Raw genomic sequence first — 25823 nt, 5'->3', positions numbered from 1 at the left:
TTCTCTGATAGCTTCCTCCTTTTCCCTTAGCTTCCTTGACTACCATGACAACAACCAGACAGGCGGGTATAGCATTATCTAGCTACATAGTTCTAGCTAAGTAACGTTATGCTTGTGCTAACTAACCATACCCAGATGGCCAGCTACCTAGCTGTCAATGCTAGTCTAATCCCATTTTCTATGGCGTGTCACTGGCAGTTTAAACTAAGGTCCTAATACATCCCAGCTGGTGGGGGTACAAGTCAGTAGCTAACCTAAGCTATCCTGCTATCTGTGCTGCATAACAACTGGTAGGTTTGGGCAGGTTAAGAAGTCCAGTTGATGTCTTGACCATTTGAATTAACAGTTTGATAACTTCCACTAGGTATAGGCAGGCAGGCTGTGACTAACTTGGAGCATCATGTCTCGTCGCCTGACCAAAGAAGAGTTGGACCTTCAGTTTGAACAGTTTCTGAAAGAGGTAAGGCTTGAATGAAACCACACCTTACGTTACCTTCACCTAGCAGTTGTCCTGCTGAATACATTCAGATTCACTACATTTAGAGCCTTTAGATTTCAGAATCCACTGCTGATTTTAGAGACGTATTCAAATAACCTTAAGTGCACTTTTTTCTGTAGGTAAGGGTGATGCATTGATGTCACTTAGCCTTGAATACAAACTGTTTGTGTGGAAAAACTACATTACCATTTTAACAAATTACTAATTAGGTTTTACCCTGTCTTATGTAATCACATGTTGAGTGTTATACTGTACCTGTGTTTGTGACGCCTACAGATAGGAAATGACATAGCTGTCTTACACCTGTCTTCTGTTTTCTTTTGCCTTATCAGTCTGTGTCTGATGACTCTGTGGAGTTAGGCTCTAAGGTCCCCAGCGTGCTAGACAGCCTGGGCAAACCACCACCACCAAGGGCAGAGAGGCAGAAGACAACTCCTGCTCGGCCTTGGTGGCAGGATGACGACAATGATGATTTTGGTGAGTGTTGAACAGGAAATGATCCTTTGTCTGCATTCTCACCATAAACACAGTTGTAGAGCATGTCAGCTAATCAGTTTAATATGCTTGGATTGAAAAAATGAACATTATTTTCTTCACTGTACATTTATTGTTTATTTATTGAAAGCACTGTTTTGTGGTTTTAAAGGGTTGACTGGTCTAATTCTCAGTTTTATTGCTCAGAGTATTTTTATAGACCACTCAAAACTCTGTGCTATGTTATTCAAGGTGCAATCAAAATCGGAGATGCATTAAAATGTCTGCAGAAAATCATCTTTGATATCAGTTGATATGCACTGTTTTATCGCTGGGTTTTAGGATATGTGTATATAATACTTTCTAACCCAGTACTATAGCAGGCTATTGTAAGTTGAAGCTTTGTGGACTGAAAGATAAGTTACAGATTGACTGACGAGGTTTTGTTTGATTGACTATGAGTTAACTTAGAAACCTTATTTTGGATAGACACCCCGAATATCAAATCTTGAAATACTACACTTAGATCACATTACAATTTATTCATACTATGGTTGGTAGGTTGTTTTATCGGTTCATATATTGAGAATGGTGGTATGCTGCTGTTGAGACTTAACATCAGCATTAATAAATTAATGGGTACAAACAGGGGCAGGCCAGTCTGCAACCTACGGGTACGATTATTTTGAGCCCCCGTCTTTAATTTCCATCACATGATTATTCTTTCCTGAAGTGACTTACACCATACATTTATTTACACTGGCACAAACAAAGAGAAAGCATCATTTCAGGAGTAATTAACGTTAAACAATCTAGACTACAGTAACTCAACATTGGGCGCCTCCGATGGATGTTAAGCTGTTCTTTCATTATACTAATAAATCATTGAGCCTGCTCCCATCTATATTATCTCAATGGCAAGGCAACTTTTGTTTGCACCTCCAACACCATGGTGCACCTGTTGCTGCCCTCAAAAGCCTTGATGTTTGTGCTAAAGAATATTTGTTTTTGCCCAGTGGTGCCCAGGGGGGTATTCCATCAACCTCGCTAAAGGCCAAACCTGGCTTATTTCGATAAGTCTCGCTAATTTTAGTGAGAAGTCCGTTCCATTAATGAGGTTAACGTAAATCCCAGCTTGGTAACCATGGGAATTTATGCCACAGAACTAACCTGCTCTCAGAGCAGGTTAACTTTCAAGCTAAATTAAGCTGTGTTGCAAAAAAAAACCAATCTGTCGGAAAACGAGTCAAAAAAGATGGTTCCATCAACCTGTGCTCTCGTCACCTGTAGCCTACAACTTCAAAAATAGAAGTAGGCTTATAGAAAAAAAAATTTCCAACAGTGCACCAAGCATGGATTTACACATTCACTACCTCCAAAGAATGGATGAAGATTATAATGATTAAACATGTTTTAACTTCACATGCGTGTGGTTCTAGGAATCGTGCTACTCTCAAGTCCACTTACGCTTTGGTGGTGGTGTAACGTGCAGCCAGACGGTATAGGAAAGGAATTACATTCTTAAGCGTGTTCGCAGGTTAAGCTTCCCATACGAAGTATTAAGGCTACATTGTTTATCACCTTCATGATGGCATTTTTAGTTATAATCTTTGATGAAAGACATATGTCTACTGCTGATAAAGGGTCATGCACATTTGGTAGGCTGTTCAGTGACGTATTATATCTGATGCAAGCCAAAAGATAATTATTCTGTAGCCTAGGCAGCGAATAATTAAAACTGCTTCATGTGTCGACGATTGTTCATGAATGTCAAATCAACTGTGTGCCACACAGATCAAAAACTAGGCATAAATTGAATTGAAAGCCATTGCATTTCAGATAATTTTATTTCAAACACTTTGGGACTTATGGGAGACAGGCTATTATGTTGATACTAATTTATTTTATGACCACCTACACCTAGACAATAATTTGGAGTGAACTATTTTAATATAAGAACGTAGGCTATAGTTTTGAATATATGGCAAAATAGTTTTTGAGTTTATACTATTTATTCATTCACTCGTTTTGTTTAAGCATAGACTGTAGGCTATAGTCTATGTGTTCAAGAGTGAAGCCAATCAAACTCGCAATTGATTTCAAACCATTAGCATTGTTGTTTTAAATGTATGCTTTCATTATTCTCCAATTTCTGTAGGCAATCTATTTTTTTCTCTTGATGTTAAATTTGATGACTTTCGATGGAAATCCTGTAGATGGCGCTTGCCTATCGAACAGAAATCATCTAGTATTGTCTTAATTTTACGACATATATCGTCTTTTCGTCAATCTACTGTTTTGGCCTACTTTTCTACCTCGTGCATGAGCAGAGATGAAGCTGAACTAAACCTCGCTTAAATAAACGAGGCCAAGATGCCGCTAACTTGAGTTAATGGAACGGCTTCAGCCCCAAGTGAAAGTCTACGCTAGTTCAAGCCAGGCTATTTCTGTTAAGCGCCGCCTTCATTAGCGAGGTTGATGGAATACCCCCCAGGAGTGTAGTGTAGTTTGAGTGTTTATCCACTTGAGGGCACCATCCTCAAGAGAGAGAGAGAGAGAGAGAGAGTTTTTGGAAATTTAACAAGCTTTATTGTACAATAACCATAAGCACCACTAACAGATCAGTCTACAAAAATAACAAACAAACAGAAAAAACAAAAACAATAACAGGTCATGAGTCACTCATGTCAAAAAAGGGGCAAAAGAAAGCTCATCATTTGTTGCAGAGCACAGCGCACCAACACAACACCATTTGTCCTTGAAAACATCAATTGCCCTTGTTAATCTATACAAATAAAAGTCAATAGTGACTCGACTTGACTAAATTCTTGAAAACTGCAACAACATCATCTCCAGCTTTCTGCTGCACCTTGTTTTTCCTGCTTAGATAAATAGCCAGCTTCGCCTGGCCATTAATGAAATTGATGAGTTCACACTTTGACTTCTGTCTCTGATTATAAAGAAAACCAAGTATAAAACCTTGCTTTGTGAACCTTGTTCCCATAGGAAAAAAAACAAAAGGCTCAACACACAAAATAAAGGGGAAAGCCCATTGCAATCCATAAAACAGTGATAAATAGTCTCCCTGTCAGAACAAAAAGGACACATGTCACTCAGTGCAGGATTTATCACAGATAACAAAGCATTAACACTCTCCACACAGGTTTCATTTCATCATCAATGCCCAACCTATCCCTCCAAACATTGTCCATCCTACCCCTGAGAGTGGTTTTGTGCAACACCTTCACCAGATTCTTGTACAGAACTTTCCCACTAGCTGAACACAAAACAATACTGTCCTGGTCCCCAGAAACTAGCAGTGGACTAGCATGACCACATTCTAGCAAAGCAGGTGAAAATAAAACTGTTGGAAAAACATCCCTATCGTCACAAAGAACATTACCCTTGTCCCAGTCCTCCAAAAGACTTTTCTCCTGGCAACTCAGGACCCCATTAAGCTTATCAAGAAATCGCTTCACATACCCCTCAGACCCAAAAAGGAGGCTACCGCCTTAACATTCTGGAAATTGCAACCTGCCCTGTCAACAATTTGCAGGAGTTACAGGGCTCTCTTCTCAAAAAGCAAGGCTGTGAGACCAGGAAAATCACACAAAACATCAAAACGTGACCCCAACACAATCGGCTCCTCAAGTAGCCAGTGAACAGAGGATAACCCTCCAGCCCACTGACGGGTAAAAAGTCCCCAAACCCTAAAAAGACTTTTGTAGAAAGGTGGTAGTCCATTAAACTCAAGTCGCTCACTGTCCATTTGAAACAGAACCGTGTCCAGGCCCAGCGCACTTACTCTACGCAACATAGTGTGAGCCAGCGGCCTCCAGGCCACAGTAGTCGAAGCAGTGAGCAGCCGCTGGACGAACTGAAATCGATATGTGTCCCTCCTGCTAGACAGGCTGACGAGTCCTTGTCCCCCATCATCCTTTGAGAGAAAAAGAACTGCTTGTGGGACCCAGTGCAGTTTGTCCCAAAAAAAGTTCACCACTTCCCTCTGCAAGCTTTCCAGTAGTCCAGCAGGGGGTTCCATACAGGCAAGTTTATGCCATAACGCAGAGGCCACTAGATTGTTTATTATAAGTGCCCGCCCCCTATATGACAGTTGGGGAAGTAGCCACTTCCATTTCCCCAGGCGGCCTTTCACCTTATCCAAGACCCCTTCCCAGTTCTTTTGGACAAAAATGTCATTACCCCAAAAAAACACCCAAATACTTAAACCCTTCTCTTTTCCACACCAGCCCACCAGGCAACTCATACACACACAAATGGCTTCACTCTTTCCCCAGTTCACCTTCGCAGATGATACATGTTGAAAATCCAAAACAGTTTTATTTAACATAATTACATCATCTTTACCATTAACAAACACAGTCACATCATCTGCATAAGCAGACAAAAAGAAACGATCATTACAATGAGGCAAAAAACACCCCCCAAAACAGCACGAAGGTTGTGAAGCAGCGGTTCAATGGCAAGAGAGTACAACATGCCAGACATTGGGCACCCCTGCCTGACCCCTCTCTTGACTCTGAAAGGAGCACTCAGACCCCCATTCACTTTCAGCACACTTTCAATATTACAATAAAGAGCTTTCACCATATTCATAAAAACGGGACTAAAACCAAAGGACGCTAAGGCGGCCCACAAAAACTCATGCTCCACACGGTCGAAGGCCTTTTGCTGATCCAAGGAAATCAACCCCATATCGATACCCAGATCATGCGAGACATCCCACAAGTCCCTTACCACATTCACATTGTCAAAAATAGACCGCTCAGGTATACAGTAGGATTGATCATTGTGGACCACCAGACCAATTACCTCCCTCAGCCTCAAAGCTAAAGCCTTGGACAGAATTTTCATGTCTGAACATAATAAGGACACAGGACGCCAGTTCCCAATGTCCCATGAGGTCACCTTTCTTGGGCAAAGGGTGATAACTGCCCTCTTTGGTAGCTAAGGGGCAAACACCCCTCCTCCAGGCTCTCCCGCATCATTGCCAGGAGATCCTCCCCAATGCAGGGCCAAAAGACTTTATAGAACTATATAGAATGGGTAACCCATCAATCCCAGGAGACTTACCACTGGCCATGCCCATAAGGGCCTTTTCAAGCTCAGGGAGCGTAAGAGTCATGTCAAGTGCAGCATAACACTCTTTCGCCACTTTGGGCAGTCCAGTAAAGAAAGAGCTGGACAGGATATCACCCGACACTACAGTGGGCATCGCTTTCAAATGACCACTTCATTCACAAGATTGCAGCGGCGTGAAAGCTGCGTGAAGCTTTAGTACCACTTTCAGCCACTGTGCGTCCGCTCTGCCACTGTACATCGCTCTGCCTGCCGTCCCCTTACATAATTGTTGCCGAGAGTAATCCCAGCCTACGAATTCAATAACAAAATAAATCATGCATAATTAAACATTACCTCGATTTAGGCTACTTGGGTATGGCTTAAGGCTTGACTACCGCGAAAATCGAAATCGAAATTTGCTGTCTACATTATTGTCAGTGCTGGGGTTAACGCCACTTCGCAAAATCAAAACAGTGGTGTGATAATTGAGCCAGTAGAGAAATAACTGTTCAGAATTAATCTGTAGCCTTGGGTAGGCTTCTGCAGAAAACAATGTTGTTGCCGATTTAATACTATCTGGCGGCGTTTTTAACAGGCTTTTAATAGAGGCTTAGACAACTATGACCCACGTTTTGGTTTCAGAAATTAATTTGCCATACTTCTTGACTGCAATGTAGTCAATTGACTGCTTGACATGTCATTTTTTTTTTGTACAATAAACAATACATCTGCTTTTATGCCGCAGAATTACATTCATATTTGGCTGACCGCAGACCAGCCACTTCCTCCCCATATTCCAAGATTAAGATAGTATGAAGTGCTTTTTGTATAGGCTACTATCATAAAAAAATAGTTAAAACGAATAGCTATTTGCAATTTGACAAAACACTGGTCCTCATTTTGCGAATCGCGAGGCCGATATGAGCCCTGTTGCATTTAGTTAGATGTCGAGTCACGATAATGTTTGAAAACCACTGGCTCGTAATCACAATAATTTAACACACGACAGTTGGATAACCTACTTCATCATGTCCCCATGCCTACATTTTTGTGAGTAGCATAGAGATCGTTAAAAACAATAAAGTATGGCTCTCCGTTTGGGACATCGAAAACGTATATTTTTAATAGACTACCGTCGAAGATGCTGACTTGCAAAAGCCTCGGGATAACACGTTATCTCCACTATCATCAGTCATGCCCCTTGATCAAAGTGGGGAATGAAATAAAAGTTTGAGAACCACTGGCTTAACAAGTTACCTACAGTCCAGAACACAGAATCTGTTGCAATATTCTGATGATCGGCGATGATATCGGCAAATGTTTGTTTTCCAAAGTAAGAATTTCACTTCACCATGCACCTTCGCTTTGCTTCGCTTCTGTAATTTCGGCTTCATTGAAAATGAGGGCTTCCCTCAATGACCCTCCGAGAATAAATAAAGGTTGAATGAATGAATGAATGCAGGCTTGCCCAAAATAAAAGGCATGTGGTTTTTGCGCAGCCTACAGTAAATAACAGACCCGCCAGAATGTGCGTTATGATGCTTTTTTACGAGCAAGATGTTTTTGGTACCCTCGCACACTGCATGTTCTTAAATAACAATGATCACAATGATCACTTTACTAATTTCACTCTTTCTCTCTGCCTCTCCCATCGTTATTCTGCGGGGCCCCATTGGATGGCTTGGGGAGACTTCGGTCCTGGCGAATTAAGCTGTGTGGTTTTGGCATTGGTTGGGTCCTGTGGGTTACCTATTGGCCCTGGGCCCCGGTGTGCACCCTCCTCATGCGGCTCATGCACCACCTTGTCCTGGAAGCACACAGCACGCTTTACTCTCTTTTAATGCACTACATGTTAGGTGACATACATAAACAAAAACTACAAAACAGGCTAGGGTAAGAGTGGAGTGCAGGTAGATGCCTCATCAGGTGTCTATCTGCATGCCTCACTTATTTTAATGCACACATTGTTGAGGCATACATCTTACACAGGGTAAGTGTGGTGTGCATGGGGAAATCTGACAGATATTCACCATGCATGCCCACTTCTTTAATGCTACATTCTAGATAGACCCCTCAACCTAGCCATTCACATACTGTACATATTTAGGTCAAGAGTGGCGTGTTGGGTGAAGGTCTGGGGCGAGTGTGGTTGGTCGTGGTAGTGAGGGATGTGTGCATATGCTGGGGGCCTGAGGCGATGGGTGGCACGGTCCTCCCCTCTGTCAGCTCGTCGCAGTATAACTGCAGGGGCTGGGTGGAACTGTGGCCATTAATGGGTGCCCAGGTTGGCAATCAGTCAGGCAATCAACCAGGCAATCAGTTATTCCTATTATTATACTTATCATTAATAGAATAATTACAACTCCTCTCCTGAAACCCTCCCTCTCTATGTTCCAGCTTCTCTCCTCCTGGCCCAACAGCAAACCAGCCTTATACATATCGCACACACACACACACACACACACACACATCCTCACATACTCACTACCCCTCACCCCCCATCCCAACACCACCTCATTCACACTCTTAGAGCTACCATCCGCACCCCCATCCCCCTTCTTTTTCATTCGGTCATCAATTTCATCCCTGATAATCATATCTGTAATCATCCTGGGCCTAAAATCATCCTTAGCCTTTCTGTTATTAATGTTATGTTGTGTTATGTTTGTGGAAGCCAAGTCAATGTGATGTCTTGTTAAGTTACAGTATGTGTTTATGTAATGTGCGTCTGTTTGTGTGTATGTAGTATTCATGTGCATGTAAGTAGTGTTGCATTTTCTGTAATGTCAATGATGTTTGCAAATAAAAAAAAAAAAAAAAAAAAAAGAACACATGACATACAATCTCCAAAAAAAAAAAAAAAAAAAAAAATAACAATGATCATCAGTAATATTAGACCATTAATTTGGGTAAATGGGCAAGCGTGACCACCTTGATTGGCTGATTGGCTGATGATTGTTACACGGCATGATTCCAAACACCTCCCTTACAATGATGATACAATGATGAGTGACAGGTCTCAGAATGCGCGTCGCTACACAAGGGCGGAAGATGATGAATAACTGGGGCGTGTAGGCTATTCACAAAGGCTTTTATCTTACTACTAGGAGTAGGCTACTCCTAAATCGCACTTAAAGATTTTAGATTGGAGTTTTCTCTTAAAAGTTATTCACAAAGCCTTTCAGACAACTCCTAAACTAGGAGTGAGTCTTCGTGGCTATGGATTACGTCATTACTCATGCCGCGAGCTTGACTGGAAGTGACCACCTTGATTGGCTGGCGATTGTAACGCTGAATTCCAAACACCTCTCTTCCGATGATGACTGACAGGTGACAGGTCGGAGAATGCGTCGCTACACACTTGGGAGTGTGATGTATTTTTACATCATCCCATTGATCAAATGGTAGAGGCTCTTAATCGTGTGAATTAGGGCTCTGCTTGACAGAGTGGCACCCTTAAAGACTAAAAAAAAGGCCCTGTAGCAAACTGACACCTTGGATGAGCGAAAATATCCATGATCTAAAAAGATCATGTAGGAAAAGCTGAGAGAACATGGAGAAAAACTAAGTTACAGGTTCACCGTGCCATTCTAAAAAAGAAAAAAATTGCAAATTATAATAGAGCTATTGGAATGAGAGGAGGAACCACTTCTCTAAGGTAATTGCTGAAAACAGTAGAAACTCTAGGGTGTTGTTCTCTACCATTGATAGGCTATTGCATCAAACACCTTTTGACACACTCAGTCAGGCATCCTCTCTAAAAGATCGCGAAGAATTTGCAGACTTCTTCAAAAACAAAGTCATTTCTATAAGGGAGGCTATTGGTAACACAAGTAATATGTTTGATAGTACACCCAAAACAGCCCCCCAAAATTAAGGTCCTTTAGCACTATTACTCAATCTGAGCTTGGTAAAATTATAACTCAAACCGGCTCTTCAACATGTGTTTTAGATCCAATCCCTACTACATTCCTCAAAAAAAAAAGTATATGAAGGCTTAGCTCCTTTTTTTCTCAAGGTAATAAATACCTCATTAGAAACAGGTATATTTCCAACTGCTTTTAAAACCGCTGTTGTGAAACCTTTACTTAAAAGTCAAAAAACTTGACCATACCAATCTGAGCAACTACAGGCCTATATCAAATCTATGGTTTTTTTGAGCAAAGTACTTGAAAAAGTTGTTTGCAATCAGTTAAATACCTTCCTCAACGAAAACAGTATCCTTGAGAAATTCCAATCAGGTTTTAGATCAAATCACAGCACAGAAACGGCTCTAGTAAAGATAGTCAATGATCTCAGACTAGCTACCGACTCAAACAAAGTCTCAATCCTTATTCTTCTGGATTTGAGTCGCGGCATTTGACACCATTGATCATAGCATCCTAATTCACCGCCTTGCAAAGTGGGTGGGTCTCTCTGATAATGCTCTAAACTGGTTTCAAACCTACATTACTGGCAGAGATTTTTTATATCAGTCTAGGAGATCATGTATCTGAAAAACATGACTTGCCTTTTGGTGTGGCCCAGGGGGCTGCCTTGGTCCCCTGCTATTTTCTCTATATATGCTCCCATTGGGAAACGTCATAAGTCAGCATAATGTAAACTTCCACAGCTTCATGAATGATACCCAATTGTATCTTTCTGTGGAGCCAACTAACTTTAGATGGCCTTTGCTCCCTCACTGCATGCCTAACCTCCATTAATCAGTGGATGAGCAAAAACTTTTGAAACTAAATGATGACAAAACAGAGGTACTTCTGGTTGGACCAAAACTAAAGCGAGATATTATTCTTAGTAATCTGGGGAACTTGGCACACCAGGTCAAACCAAAAAAGTAACAAGCCTCGGTGTCATCTTAGATGCAGAGTTAAGTTTTAAGCCCCATATCAGTAAAGTTACTCAGACAGCCTATTTCCACTTGAGAAACATTGCCAAAGTCGTACCCTTTTTAACTCAACAAGATGCAGAAAAGCTAATTCATGCTTTATCACTAGCAGGTTAGACTACTGCAATGCACTTTTCACTGGTCTTCCCAAAAACATCTAAAGAAATTGGCACTCATACAGAACTCTGCGGCTAGACTTTTTTAACTAAGACTAAGAAGAGAACACATCACCCTGTGTTGGCTGAACTGCACTGGCTCCCTATTTCCTATAGAATTGATTTTAAGGTTATGTTAATTACTTACAAAGCTCTGAATGGCATAGCACCTTCATATATCTCTGAGCTTTTAATATCTTATCAACCACAAAGGAAACTTAGATCATCAATTCTAATCTTTTAATCGTACCCAAAGTGCTCCACAAACAAAGTGGAGAAGCTGCGTTTATCCATTATGCCCCAAACTATGGAACACCCTGCCTCTGTACATCAAGCAGGCGGTTCAGTAAATATTTTAAAAAAAGATCTGAAAACATACCTGTACAGGAAAGCTTTTAGTTAACTCATCTTATCCTGTAGACTACATTTTCAGATTATTCTACATCTGCTACTATTGGAGGCAGCCAGCCAGAAGCGGATGGGCTCCCCTATTAAGTCAGGTTCTGCTCAAGGTTTCTTCCTGGAATATGGGAGTTTTTCCTTGCCACAGTTGCCATATGGCGTGCTTGTGGGGGGGGGGAAGGGAGTTAAGGCTGCCAGTCTTATGGCGTCATTTTCTATATTTTTGATATGTTGCTGAGTATAACATAAACAGCAAAGAAAAGTGATTGATAATGACTGACTGACTATTATTGTGTTACATGTTTCAAATGTAAAAGCACTTTGAGCTGCATTCTGTGTATGAAAGGTGCTATACAAATAAAGCTTTATTATTATTATTATTATTACACAAGTAGTCAGCGAAGGGCGGAAGATGATTCATAACTGAATAAAAAGGCCTAGCCTAAATGAATAAAGAGTAAGGCAAAACAAATAGCTTAGTAGCCTAATGAAACATAGGCCTATGGATTGATGCAGTAGCCTACCTTTGCAACATTATTAAATTAATCTGTCACCATATCCCTAGGCTACGTTTGCAAAGAGGAGAACATTTTAATTTGATTCACAATGAAACGTTACATTTCATTTACATGTTAACAATGAGTAGTTTTGGTTGTTGTTGGTGGGCGTTATTGCATCCCTTTTTATGAATGCAAAATTGTTCCCTTGCGATTGAAGCTCCTGTTGTGCATAGGCTATTTCAAAACATCATCAAGCGTAAAATGCCACAAAAAAAAGCTGTTTATGAATAGGTCTTAGTGAGTTAGAGTCCTCTCGATTTAAGCTGTCCCAGACTTAGGTGCTACTTTTAGTTCTAAAATGCTTCGTGGACCTTACTTTTTTGAAAAAAATTAGGAGTCCTAAAGTTAGGAGTGACACGCCCATTATTTTTAGGAGTTGCTCCTAAATTCGCCAGTTAGGAGCTACTTTTAGCCTTAAAATTCTTTGTGAATACGGCCCCTGAATAAAAAGGCCTAGCCTAAATGAATCAAGGCAAAACAAATAGCCTAGTAGCCCAATGAAACATACGGATTGATGTAGTATCTTTGTAACATTATTAAATTATTCTGTTACTATGCCTACGTTTGCAAAAGAGAACATTTTAATTTGATTCACAATAATGTTACATTTAATTTACATGTTGACAATGATTAGCCTAGTTTTGGTTGTTGTTGGCGGGCGTATTGCATGTTAGTTATGCCTACAATGCAAAATTGCTTCCTCGCGATTGGAAGCTCCTGTAGCTGCATAGGATTTCAAAACCGCAGGTTTGTGAATAGGTCTGTGAGTAAGGAGTCCTCTTGACTTCTTTTAAGATGTCAGAGGTGGGAAGGTGTGATTTTTTGGGGGAAGGGCCGGATTAACTGGGCACAATTGTCTGATGGCCCCCCTTCCCCCCAGCCAACGTGAATCGGGTGGTTAGTTAATAGGCCTATCGTGAAGATTTTTCCTGCCATCTAAGGCACGAGCGCATCTGTGAGGCCAAGCCTCACCAAGTAGCTCGTTTGTTTACAACTAACATTCCATTTAATGAAACTGCTTTATAGGCTATGCCGAAATAGTTTTCAACATTTTGAATATTAGTGTCGGGTGAATTGAAATGTTCTCAAAGTAGCCTTATGGCTGAAAGCTGCTTGGGACCCCCCCCCAAACAAGCAATATAACCATGCAAACGCGCTTCCTGCACTCATTGTTTCAAAAGGAGTAATTTTGGCTTTGTCAGAACTGAAGAGCTGTGGACGGGACGGCACGGCACGGCACGGTATGGTATGCCCAATGAAAATAAATTAACGCAACGCAACACAACACAACACGGACCCCGCTTCTCTCGCGTCAGTCACTGACATGAACGAAACACAGAGCCCGCTTCTCTCACGGCAGTCACTGACAGTAACCTAGAATAAATGCATGGGGAAAACACTTCCCCATGACAAAGACATCGTAAAACACTGAAAGTTAATATTTTGTCACTAGCAACATTCATCTGTTCTTTGTCAAATGTATTATGTTCCAAGTACCCTATGCATAATTCTGCTTCATAAAGTTGAACAAATACATTTGCTTATTTCACAGAAAAATATAAATAGCCAGTCTACAGTGCAGAGTTGGTAAGTTATGGTAGGCCAACTTGCAGTGAACATACAAACAGGGGAAATTATTTCCTTATGCAGCCGAGTAGCCTCAGGTGCGCACGTAGACATAAGGCCGAACATGCAAGCCAATGAATCGTGCTCTCCACGACAATCGCTACCGTTAAACTTAAATAGGTTAACATCACTCTAAGTTAAGCCTTCAAGCAAGGAAAAACGATGATTTGGAGACATCTGTTTCGTTGGAAGGGCAAGGGTTAGCAACAGGGCAACACAGAGACAGGCCCGATGGCAGGGCTGTTATGAGAGTATTAAAATATGGGATATTCTTACGGAAAACATTAAAAGCGGCAAGACAGCGGGGAAAGTTAAAATACGCGATAAACACGGAAAAAGTTGGCATGCATTATTTCGTCCCCGCATAGGGATTATTTGTCATACTATTAATCACATATGATTATTTGTGAAATTGTGCAAACAGGCACAACACATTTGAAAAGGAAGGACTGGTAGCATGCAAGCTCACGGGAAAGATTGATTTAAGAACGTTATCACAAAGTGTGTGGCTGTGGCGCCGGCGAAGACAGCAATTGGCAGGGGGTCATGTCTTTTTAACAATTCTGTCGGAGGGTCATTGAACAATTTCTAGCAGGCAAGAGAGGGTCATGCAACTTCCAACTGAAGCACTCAAAATTCCTCCGGTGGCCCCTTCAATAAATAACGATCAGTCCCTAGATTGCTGCTGGGCTATATGTCTTGGTTCTGTTAACAACTCATTGTCAAACGCGATAGCCTATCTCAAGGGTTGCATCCATTACAAACAAACATGCAATGTGAGCGTCTGGGATTGGGAGAGCACTAAATGCTCTACTGAATAAGCACAAAGTCAAACCTTTAAATGAAAAACACTCTTTAATAATCCAAAAAAAAAAACCGCTAATGAAGTAAACTTGTGACCATCAAAAAATCGGTGTATAAACTTTGTAACTCCGTGGATACCAGGACGTAGCAAGAAGGCATTTGGCTGAGCAACGGAGGTTAATATGCTCCATGTTTTGTCCAAATGATGACTGTCTATCATCGTTGCACTCGGAGAAAACCGAATGTTTCATTCGTCCCGTTTTCAATCAGTCCCGGTTGTACCTACTCAAAACGCAGATAGAACCTTATTATTCTAAGGTAGCGAAAATAGCGTTCAGCATGATTCATGCCCAATTAATTCCCCTGTTAAAGTGTTAAGCCTTTTGTAGTTTGGTTTTGTGATGATAAGCGGCTTATGGCCAAATATGTGAAAACGTTAAAATACAGTAGGCGATAAACCCGGAAAAAAGTTGACAGTGATTTTTTCATAATCATTTTGGAGGGTCATAGAAAAATGTATTGCTGGCGAGGGAGGGTCACGTCTTTTTTGGACTAATGCTCCCAAAACTCCTCGGTAGCCCTTAAATAAATAACGAACAGTCCCTAATGAAGTAAACTTGTGACCATCAAAAATGGTTTTATCGCCTGTAACTCCGTGATAACAGGACGTAACAGGAAGGCATTTGGCTGAGCTATGGAGGTTAGTACTCTATATTTTGTCCAAATGATGTCTGTCTATCATCGTTGCACTCGGAGAAAACCAGAATGTTTGATTTGTCCTCGCGTCTCTCACGACTGCAAACGGGATTCACTTTCGCAGTTAACCAAATATTTCTTTATTAGGGTAGGGCAGGCATATTTCTGGCTATTACATTATTTCTAAACCAGTCTGCTAAAGTCTATAGTGAAGTCTGTGTAGGGTTTCCCAGGCTCCATTTCTTTTTAATTTACACCCTGCTCACTTGAGCCATCTACCGGTTGTTTGGGTTGTTGCAGCGTCTCACTGGAAAAATACAAATTAAAGTCGCGTGATACCGCGTGATCCCACTCGCGGACCGCGAGTGAAGCTGGCCAAGTCGAAGCACTGCCCACTGTAACTCACAGTCATACAGCTTAGAGTAAAACGGTCTCGCATAGTTACGAATCTGAGCAGGCTCAGACAGGTCCTGGCCCGATTCAGACCTCAAACTATGTATCAACCTACTCTGACCATTTTTTCGTTCCAAATTAAAGAAAAACCTGGACGGAGCATCCATCAGGGTAACGCTCTGAAAAGCTTAGGCGTGCAAAAGCGCACCCCTGTGCCCTGACACTCAATAGGTCAGTAAGTCTGCCCTTCTTCTCCTCCAAGAGCTGAAACTGCTCCGTGGACATCCCAGACTTCTGCAAGTTCAAGATATCATGTTCTAAACCTTGAAGTGAGAGAATGATATCCTTAGTAACGCTTAAGGTATACTGTTGGCAGAAAAGCTTAATCTGAACCTTGCCATGGTCCCAACATTCCCGCAAGGAGGAAAAAGAGCTTTTTTGTAGGCTAAAAATCCCCCAAAAAAACATAAGTCTCCTTGAAATGGTCATCCACTAAAAGTGAAGTATTAAAACACCAATATGCACTCCCAGGCCTAAAAGCCTTAATTCTCACACTGCAAACTACAGCAAAATGATCAGAAAAACCAGTTGGCAAAATATGACATGATACTAAACTATTGAGATGCTGCCTGAAAATGTAAATTCTATCCAAACGAGCTAAGGAAATATAATTCTCTCTACTATGAGTCCATGTGTACTGTCTGGTGTTCTGATGCAAAGTTCTCCATGTGTCCTGCAGATCATGGGTATTAATCAACTGTCGTACTGCCAGCTGTGAGGGAGTATGAGGTTCCAAGTGATTCCTATCCAATCGATCATCAACAGTGCAATTAAAATCACCACCCATAAAAACAAGACTGTCTGGATCCAGGTCACTGAACACCTCATCAAGTTTACTAAAAAAACGCACCCTCTCTGCCCCATTCGTTGGTGCATACACATTTATAACAAACATTACACAGTCATCAAAAACGGCCCTGACTGTCAAAAGTCGGCCTGGAACTACTTCCTCTACGTGGCAAGAAAGAGGTATGGACAATTTTGTGAATAAAATCGCCACACCTCCGCTTACAGAGGATTTATGACTAAAAACAATTTGGCCATCCCATTCCCTCCTCCATTCCACCTCGTTAACATTGTCACTATGAGTTTCTTGCACTAACATAACATCCTACCGTTTCAGGGTGATGAAGTCAAAGAAAGTTAACCTCTTAAGCTTTGTCCCGTGCACCGTTTAAATTCAGGGTGCAGGCTCGAAACGTATTCATCATACTGATGTCACCGGGGGCGGGGAAGACGACTCCCGTACCTGTCTCCTAAGCTTTGTCAGGAACTTTCGGAGGCGCGCAGTCTCCTTATTAGTAAAAGCACGCTCACTTATCAGACGGGAAACATCATTAATAAATTGACCGCAATCAGAAAAGTACTGTTCAACCTGAACGTTATTTATTATTTATATTTATTTCTGCTTTATTTATATTGGTAGCCCCTCACCAGATGCGGCGAGGTCTCCCAACGAGCAGTCCGACATGTCAGAGAAAACAGACTCATTGTCGCTGTCATCAGTCGGGCGCACCTCTTCCCTCTTTGCCTTACTAGCGTTTCCCTCCTCCTGCTCACTCTTTCTCTTTACCGGGATTTTAAATGGGACCATTTCAACATCTTGCACAGACGCCTGTGAGCCCGAAGCTCCAACGCCATCATCAAAACAAATGTCCTCTAAAGGCCTATGCACCGTATTACTCCCGCTTAACGCGGCAAGCTCCTTATTTATCAGGTCATTCACTGTCACGCAGGCATCAATTAAATCAGCCACCGGAGAGGTGCCATCTACGGCCACAGAATCATGTGTGGCCACAGGACCAAATTCAACTAGCTCTGCCCCAGATGGGCCACTATCCACCCCAACGTCGTCCACCCCAATTCGCTCCGATGACAGACCGTCAGCGGACGGGGGGCGAGTCGTGGAAGAATCATTCACAACTGGATCAGCCAAGCCACTTGCGGATTGGGGACGAGTTGAAGGGGAACCCTCACTCGGTTCAGCCAAGCCAGTCGCTGGCTGACCTGCACTGTCACTCTTGTGTCTTGGGCAGTCTCGAACGACTATTTCTACACCTGTCGCAACTACCTCCCTTGCTTTTGCAACTGTACCAAGAAAAATCACAATCGCATTGTTCATGCGAGAGGCCGATTTAACATGTTCATGGCCAACAACGTGACCCACCGCCAAACTACATTCTTCAACACTTGCGGAACAAACAATTCTCACACCATGCTGTCTCGTTAAATGATCGAAATCCATTGTTCCCGCAGCAGTCACGCTCCAAACTGGAGCCGCAGACTCAGCGGGAGAGCAAACTACAAAAAAACGCAAACTAAAAAAACTAAAACTAAAAACTAAAGAGTTAGCGCTAAATACAAAAAACAGGAAAACACGGAAATAAGACGCACAAAAGTTAGAAGTTTGAAAGACAGTTTCAAAGAGATTCCACTCACGCTCAAGCACTCATGCCACGCTCCAACACTCACTCCGCACATGGAGAGAGAGAGAGAGATTATTCTGGCAATAACACATTAACCGCAATGTTTTCCTTTTTTTCTATTTCTCTTTCCATTTCTGTGAAATGTGTTCAACTTTGTCAGCTTTAGTAGTATGCTATCTGCCTTCTGTAGTGATGCAAACATACACTACACTCACAATGAGTGGTGAGGTTTGATTTCCCGTGGAGACAACCCTGGATGATGCCTGCTTAATATCAAGACCGCACTGCGCACATACAAACATGCATATATACTTCACTTAGGTAGAGCAGCTGGTTTTGCTAGGGACATGTGATCAAACTGGCTGTGATGCCACAGATGCCACAGTGGGTCTGGTGGCAGCTTTACCTAAAGGGAATACACAATCACAATGCACCAGTTTGAGCAACTTTTATGCGGATATCCGTCGGGTACCCGACCCGTTGCAGGACTCTGATCTGTGGCATCACAGCCAGTTTAATTACTGCAGCGGTCATCTTGGCCTGAGTCTTCCTTGTCCTTTTTTTAGTCATCGCAGGACATTCCGTCTCCTCTTCTTTTTTTTCTCTTCTCTGCATTTTTTTCTCATGTGTGTGTATGTGTCATTTTCTCTGCGGTTGCTCATAATCTGCGATCATCTATTATGTGTCTCTCTCTGTCCGCCCTGGCTCTCATCGTGTGTCAGAGGAGCCTGTGAAGCGCAGGTTTCTGAAAGCTCAAAAGCCCAGCGTGGAGGAGAGTCAGCCCAAGAGGAACCCAGCAGAGGGTATCCCATCCACCAGCCGTGCTGTTCCCCACTAGTGAACCAGCCCTGTCCACTCCCACAGACTTCCTATGCGCCCTATGCTCTCCACCGCTCCCCTCTGGCACGTAGTTTAGTGTGAACCGTAGTCCCTGCAATGTGCTGCCTCTCACAAAGAATGATCCAATGGCTACCCATGGGTCAGTGCTTTTTATGTCCTTTGCACAGTGAAGCGAAGTCATTCCCGCACACTGGGCTGACTCTGACTTTTGCTATTGTAAGGTGGCCGATATAAATTCATGTAGATTGTAGATTATGTAAATTGATTTGCTTATGGAGTCCTCCTATATAACATTAATGTGTAGTATTAGGTGTTTAGTAGTTTAGAACTATTTCAGCTTTGCTTATGTAATTAGTATTACCCACAACCTTCCCTTTCAGAGCAAGCAGCCTACTCAGAAGTCAAATGTAGTACCGGTATTTCACCCACTCAGTCATTTTTGTCATCCCTTCTACTGAGGTGTTGCTGCTGCTCTTTCCTCCCTCACCCACACAGTCTCTTTAAAAGGTCCTTGCTGCATGCTCACTTTCTAACGCTCTGTCCTCTCTGTTTTTCCTCACCCTGTTTCTCTACCTCCTCCTGCGTTGCTTAATGCTCCAAGTGAAAGCGCTCACTAAGCCTATCCCAAAACCACGCACCAGAGCCATACGTCAGAGGCCCAGCCCTCCAGTTGCAACCCCCAGCCCTCCTCCTGAGTCCTCCCAGGAAGGTCCAGACAGGCCGGAGGCACCGGTGGCGTCTCCCAGTGGCTCCCTTAGATCACAGCTAGCCTCACACTACAATTCCCAGAATGCATCAGCAGCACTGGCGAGTTCACTGCCCTCGGAGCACCGTTCCCAAACTGCATCACCTGTGTCCTCTGAGAATAGCTCCTATAGTGCACCCAGACGCAGGAGCCACCTGGCTTCCCATGATTCCTCTGACAGGACGCCAGGATCAACAACCAGTTCTCCCAGACATCACGCTTCTCACAATGCATCTGAACAGGAGGCCCTGCCCCCCATCACAGACACCCCATCCCATGATGCACTTGTGGAGAGCGATGGTAGTGAGGGCAGTGATGGTGAGGGATGAAAACTAAACCACAGTAGAACAGTTGTGTTTAGTAGCATCCACAGATAAGAATCTAGTTAAGTTGTAGTTTAGTGTACAGTGTTGTGAGTTAATTGTGGTTGTTGTTTAGTTACTAACTTACTAACTAACCTACTTTATCTCTATTGTGGTTGGCTTGATGGGCAGTCTTTTCAGATTTTTTTTAAGTGTCTGGAGTTTTTTGTTTTGTAATGCCATGTCTTTTTATGGTTGCAATTTTGGGCATAGATGTTCCTCTGGGGCTGAATCATTTCTTCCAGTTGACAACCATTTGATAGTCTGAGGTCCTCTGAGACAAAAAGTTGTGCTGTCACTGGGGCTTGCTTGGTTCATTTTATGTTATGCTTTGTTTTGTTTTGTTTTGTTTTTTGCCCTCAAATGAGAAACCTTTAGAGTTCCCACTGGATTTTGTCCTCTGTCCCCGTCGGCCATGTTATGTCAGCATTTTCTGGTCTTTGAAGTTGTTCAGCTCTGCCAATCACAGGCTTCCAAGTCAGTGTGTTTTTCACTGATGTGAAACAACAGTCTCTGCTCAGACAGTCTCTTTGTTTCTCTCCTTCGGTATTTCTGTATCTCTCCTTCTTTCTTTCTATCTCTTTTCTCTCTTTTTCCTTCTAGCTCTCTCCTTGTTTTCATATCCGAGCTCTTCACTCTTCAAAAAGATGTTCTGTGTGATGGTATAGAACCCGAGTTGTTCTCTGTTCTGGTGAGACCGTGTTCTCTGTTTTCACAGGTTTGCTGGGCCCTGGTAGAACATTCCGGAAGTCTCTGAGGAAGTCCCAGCCTATCCAGGAGGAGGATGAGGAGAAGCCTCTGAGACAAGCGTCTGGAGATGAAGAGGGGGAACTGGGAGTGGCAGAGAGGTCCGCAATTGGCTTTTTCAGCAGGGACAGCCTGGAGCCTGATGGTGAGAGATCTGTCTGGTCGTTCATTGTCCACACATCCATCCCATCTTCATCTGTTAAGTACAGGATAGAAAGACGCTGACAAATGTCCTGTTATTACAAGTAACATAGGATGCAGTGGAAGCTAAGAACTCCACAATGTGAAGCAAAGTCTGAGTTCAATGCTCTCATAATATATCTCACACTTCGGAGGTGGTCCTGCTTATGCACCAATTGGCACACGTGTATTAAGGCAGTCTAACATCATAAAAAGAAATTATGATGTTGGGTTGATCTTAATTGATTTCATTGTTGCTAAACCTGAATTGGTGTCTGATTCTGCCAGCTCTTAATCATGGAATTCATTACGTTTACACCACTTGACAAAATGAGAGATTTTGTTTGCCTGTGTTTGCTCATTACCGAGCCAAGTTATGGTTAAACATGCACATCTTGTAGAAGTCATAATGAAAAAAGAATAACTCAAAACTTCATTTTTCACTCATTGAATGAATAATTTTTCGGTTGTAGGAAAGCCTTTAATCAAACAAAAAATGACTTACTAGGAAGCAGTAGGTATCTTTGGCGGGCTGTAAGTGAAATTATGTTTTCACTCCAGGCCTTCACAGACAACCTCAATGGCTAGATTTGTGCACCTTTTGCCTCATACAGTATATTTAGAGTTCCCTCTGAGTGTATTCGTGGCCATTGTAGTTCCCTCAGAGTGTATTCCTGGCCATTGTAAGAGTCGTGCACGGGTCCATTCAGGGGCCACCTGCACTCTCCCCTGCTCCTATAATTCAACCCGACATTTTAGAAAATATTGTTGATGTTGATTTAAGCCATTATGTAAATGGCCCGAATATCATTTAAAATATTGTCCAAAGGCCACCGCAAGCCCCTTAATTGGGATAAGCCCGCGCACCACTGTGTTGTAAGAGTGTGCTCTCAACGGAATGCATGAAAATGTGTTCTCATCTGTTTCGTGAAAAACATCCTTTCTTTGCTTTTCATCACCTCCACCAGAGAGGATATTTTTTTAGGGTTTAGATGGTCTGTCTGTCTGTGTGCAGGATTATGCCAACACTACCCGTCTCTCGTGAATCGATTTCTCGTGAAACTTGGAGGAAGTAGCCAAGGACAAGCCAATTCAATTTCGGAATGATTCCTACTGGCATGTCAGCTTGGTTATGAAATGAGGTGTTTGTCTTTGGCATTAGCAGAGGTGTGCACTCATATGAATTTTAGGCCAACTTAAAAAAGCATAACTCGTGTCACACTGTTCGCCAACAGCAACATCCATCTTCTTTGTTTTCAAGTAGCAGGGAATTCACGTCGAACCGTTGCGACTATGTTAAGCCCACCTACCGACTCTATACATGATGTGATTGGCCTTATCGAAGTTTAATTTTTCCAGCTCGCAAGCCAACGGAGAGTTGCTAGACTACCTAATTACATTTGCTGCCGCTAGGGTGCGTCTAGATTTCTAGGATAGTTCCCCTGGCCTTTACTTTGAGAATGTGTTTTCAGAAATACCCGGTACCATTTGAAGATCATCACTCAAGCACTCTTCTGACTTTATTGTTCAATTTTGCGATTGCTGTGATTCTGATATTCATGGCATTGTTGGAATAACATGCTTGTGCTTACATATTACTCATGACATATTACATAATACTTTATTTATTAATTTCTATTCATTCATACTTCGCTCATCTGCTTTTAGTATATTATGTATTAATTCCTCTCCGTGTGTGTGTGTGTGTGTGTGTGTGTGTGTGTGTGTGTGTGTGTGTTGCGGCCCCAGACTCGGTCATGGCGTCAGGCCCTGTGGACGTGGCGTCCCACTCGGGGCTGGACACTCTGGAGGAGGAAGAGGAGGAGGAGAGGCGTCGCTTCTTCGCCCGTCTGGAGGGTGGTGCCAACTCCACCATTGACTACTCTCGCCTCAACCGTGAGCTGGAGTCAACCGGCTCCACCCTCACCACCCTGCTCAGGTACCTGGGCCACACACACGCGCGCACACACACGCACGCGCACACATACCAGGGGCTGCTGAATTATTGGGGGCCAAGCAGCGAAGCTTTTGGCCTGTAGCTACTGTTGTGCTTAGAATTACAACGCACTAGTGGTTTCTGGTAATACTGTTGGAGTTCCTTAAGCCGACCCAGGTCAACTTGTGATGTCGTCATAATTGATTCGGCCGCCATATTGGATCCAGTTAATTCTAATCCGTGCGTGCAAGGGCAGGGCAGGGCAGGGCAGGGCAGGACTGGGTGGGACGGGCTGGGGTGATTAGGGGGGGGGCTGGCTGGCGGAGGCAATACTCAGCCCTGTTTCAGCCCTGTTGATCCCGGGTGTCTGCTGAGTTCTATCTTGTCACCGTGGCTACTCCGGCCTATTCTGCTTGGCCCCCTCATTGCTGCTTGCAGCTATATTTGTTACAGTTTTTAATCAATGCAACTAACATTATGTGTAAAGCGACGCAATATAAACCGTAGCCCAAATTGGTCAATTTTAATTGACAGCTATTGAATCTGCCAATCACACTTTTCTAATTCGTCCCGTCTGAATTTCGAGGGTGCTGATTTGCTGGTTGGAGAGTATAAATAAGCTACCGGAGCAGCAGCGACGCGTTCCCCCACCATTCCACACTGAGTGCATCACTTGCTGTTTCATACTTCAGTAGAGAGGGCTTAGCTATATTTCCATAAAAGTTATAGGCTACTAGATGTAATATAGATTATTGTTGCTGGTTTAAATAAAGACCTTTTTTGTATTATTCTCGTTTGAATAAGGTTTGTTTTTAGCTAATGTGCATGTTAGCTTTCTAAGGTGATCTAGCCAGTTAGTTTGTTAACATTGGTTATTCCTTAAAGGAATTATTCGGAGTAAAATGCACTTTAGATCAATTTACGGATGATTGGGAGTACATACGTTGAGTTGACATCCAAATCATGTCATTCGGATGTGTTTTGAGAAAGTTCGATGTTACCGTTTTTAGTCAAAACTCGTTAGCGTGGAAGTGAGAAGGGCATATTATTTTGCCGCTACAAAGCGCTATTTTTATACCTCTTCTACAGTTCCAAACAACATTACACTTAACGTGGTAGTGAGTAAGGGTCCCTAGAGCCAAACCGAAGTATCCCGAGGTCTTTATGTGGTCGGATAGAGAGTCCAGAATGAATTTCATCAAGCCAGTACCTTTCCGGAAATGTTGCTATCTTTGCTGCCATCTTTAGGGGAAAATCCGTAGGAGTCGATTGCCAAGTGTGCTCTGGAAATTCACAATTTCGTCGCCGTTTAAAAAAATAAAAAAAACATAGTCCAGTCCATACAACTTCATTTAAATTTCAAAAGAAATACTTTTACTTGGTGTTGAATTGCATATTAACAAGAAAAAAATCTCCCCTTTAAACACTTTTGGCCTGAAGTAATTAAATAAGAGTGTGTTAAAGCCTTTCTACAATATTGCTGCAGTAGAAACAGCAATGGCTAATCAGCAATGGTCAGGGATGGTACTAAAATATATTTTTGTTCATCAGGAAAACTCAATCTCAATCAAGAACACTCAATTCGCCTTATTCACATGGTGGCCATTGGCGGCTAAAACGAGGCTACAGGGTACACAAACCATAGGATTGTTATGTTCTATGCATTCACCTGTAGGTGGCATTAATTATATAGTAAGTGTACCCTGTAGCCTCGTTTTGGTTTAAAACAATGGTCGCCGTGAATAAGGCTTAATACTCCCTTTACTTTGCTGTTTGCATCTTTTTGTACATTAAAAACCAGTAGGTCGCGACCGCAAAAGGGGTGCTATCTCTATAGGTAGATATGAACAACGTATGACTTATGGCCTGAAAAAAGTTAAGACAAACGATTTTTTTTCACTTTAATCCCTGAAATTATTCACAACATTTTGCGTGCGTGCGTGTGTGCATGCGTGCGTGCGCGGCCTATATTATGTGCATGTGTGTGACGCATGGATTTCCAACTGTAGGCTGTCAACACATCCATCATGTTTGTGTATTCCTATCTGGGTGAATGGGCTGTGATCTCAGACACAATGAGCTGGAAGAGTGAGTCATCTCTTCTTCTTTTTGCAGGAGGACGGAGGTGCCTGAGGATCTGAAGGAGGAGGAAAATAAACTGTTTAAACCTTGTGAACCTGAGAAAGTCTCTCCAGGTAATGCTCATTTCTTCTCATGCTCTTTTGCACGCACGCACACATGCGCGCACACACACTTATTCCCTTTCTCTCTCTCTCCTCTCTCTCTCTCTCTCTCTCTCTCTCTCTCTCTCTCTCTCTCTCTCTCTCTCGCACACACAAACACACTGCCTTTCTTTTTTTCTCTCATTCACAATTAGGCTGTGTTCACACCTGACATATTTGTTTGAAGCTGACAGCGTCTCTTTTAGTCTATGAAGTAGACCTTCTTTTAAAACAGCATATTTTTCTAAAGCTCAGGGCATCTTTTTTTTTTTTTTTTTTTTTTTTTTTTTTAAAGTTCAGCTTCTTAGACAAAAAAAAAAATCTAATGTCAAGTGCGTTTTTGGCAGCTAACCAATTACAAGCTGAGTGCTGAGGCATTTGTATCCCATAAAAAAAATGTAAAAAGCAAAAATGGAGACATGACAAGACAGTTGAACTCTTATCACATCTATCATAAAACTAGACATGCCCAAAATGTTTCTCTTCTGTGTATGTGGTAGTGTAGTGGTTAAGAAGCTGGGCTAGCATGCAGTAGCCTGAAAAGTTGCGGGTTCAATTCCCGGCTTTCATCACTGTGCCCTTGAGCAAGGCACTGAACCCCAAGTTGCTCCGGGGACAATGTAATATAGTTGACATATGTAAGTCACTTTGAAACCTAATGTGGCCCTTGAGCCAAAAAGTTTGCTTACCCCTGGCCTATTGTGTGTGATTGGAATTGAAGAAATCTCC

At 42.5% G+C, this 25823-nt stretch overlaps 1 protein-coding gene across 7 annotated transcripts in view; it reads left to right on the top strand.

Moving 5' to 3' along the window:
• The window catches only part of cep162 (centrosomal protein 162), an 86709-nt gene that overhangs the window by 601 nt on the left and 60285 nt on the right, over positions 1–25823 (top strand). For all 7 annotated transcript variants that reach the window (XM_048260724.1, XM_048260722.1, XM_048260723.1 and 4 more), the window contains 5 exons: positions 365–460; positions 832–976; positions 20728–20901; positions 22686–22875; positions 24988–25067. In XM_048260724.1, coding sequence (XP_048116681.1) covers positions 401–460; positions 832–976; positions 20728–20901; positions 22686–22875; positions 24988–25067 — 649 coding nt within the window. In that variant the 5' untranslated portion in view covers positions 365–400. The remainder of the gene's footprint in view (positions 1–364; positions 461–831; positions 977–20727; positions 20902–22685; positions 22876–24987; positions 25068–25823) is intronic.

The sequence above is a fragment of the Alosa alosa genome, chromosome 13, assembly GCF_017589495.1.
Source record: "Alosa alosa isolate M-15738 ecotype Scorff River chromosome 13, AALO_Geno_1.1, whole genome shotgun sequence".
Classification (NCBI taxonomy): Eukaryota; Metazoa; Chordata; class Actinopteri; order Clupeiformes; family Clupeidae; genus Alosa; species Alosa alosa.
The sequence above is the reverse complement of the archived record's forward strand: the minus strand, read 5'-3'. Positions and strand labels throughout refer to the sequence as shown.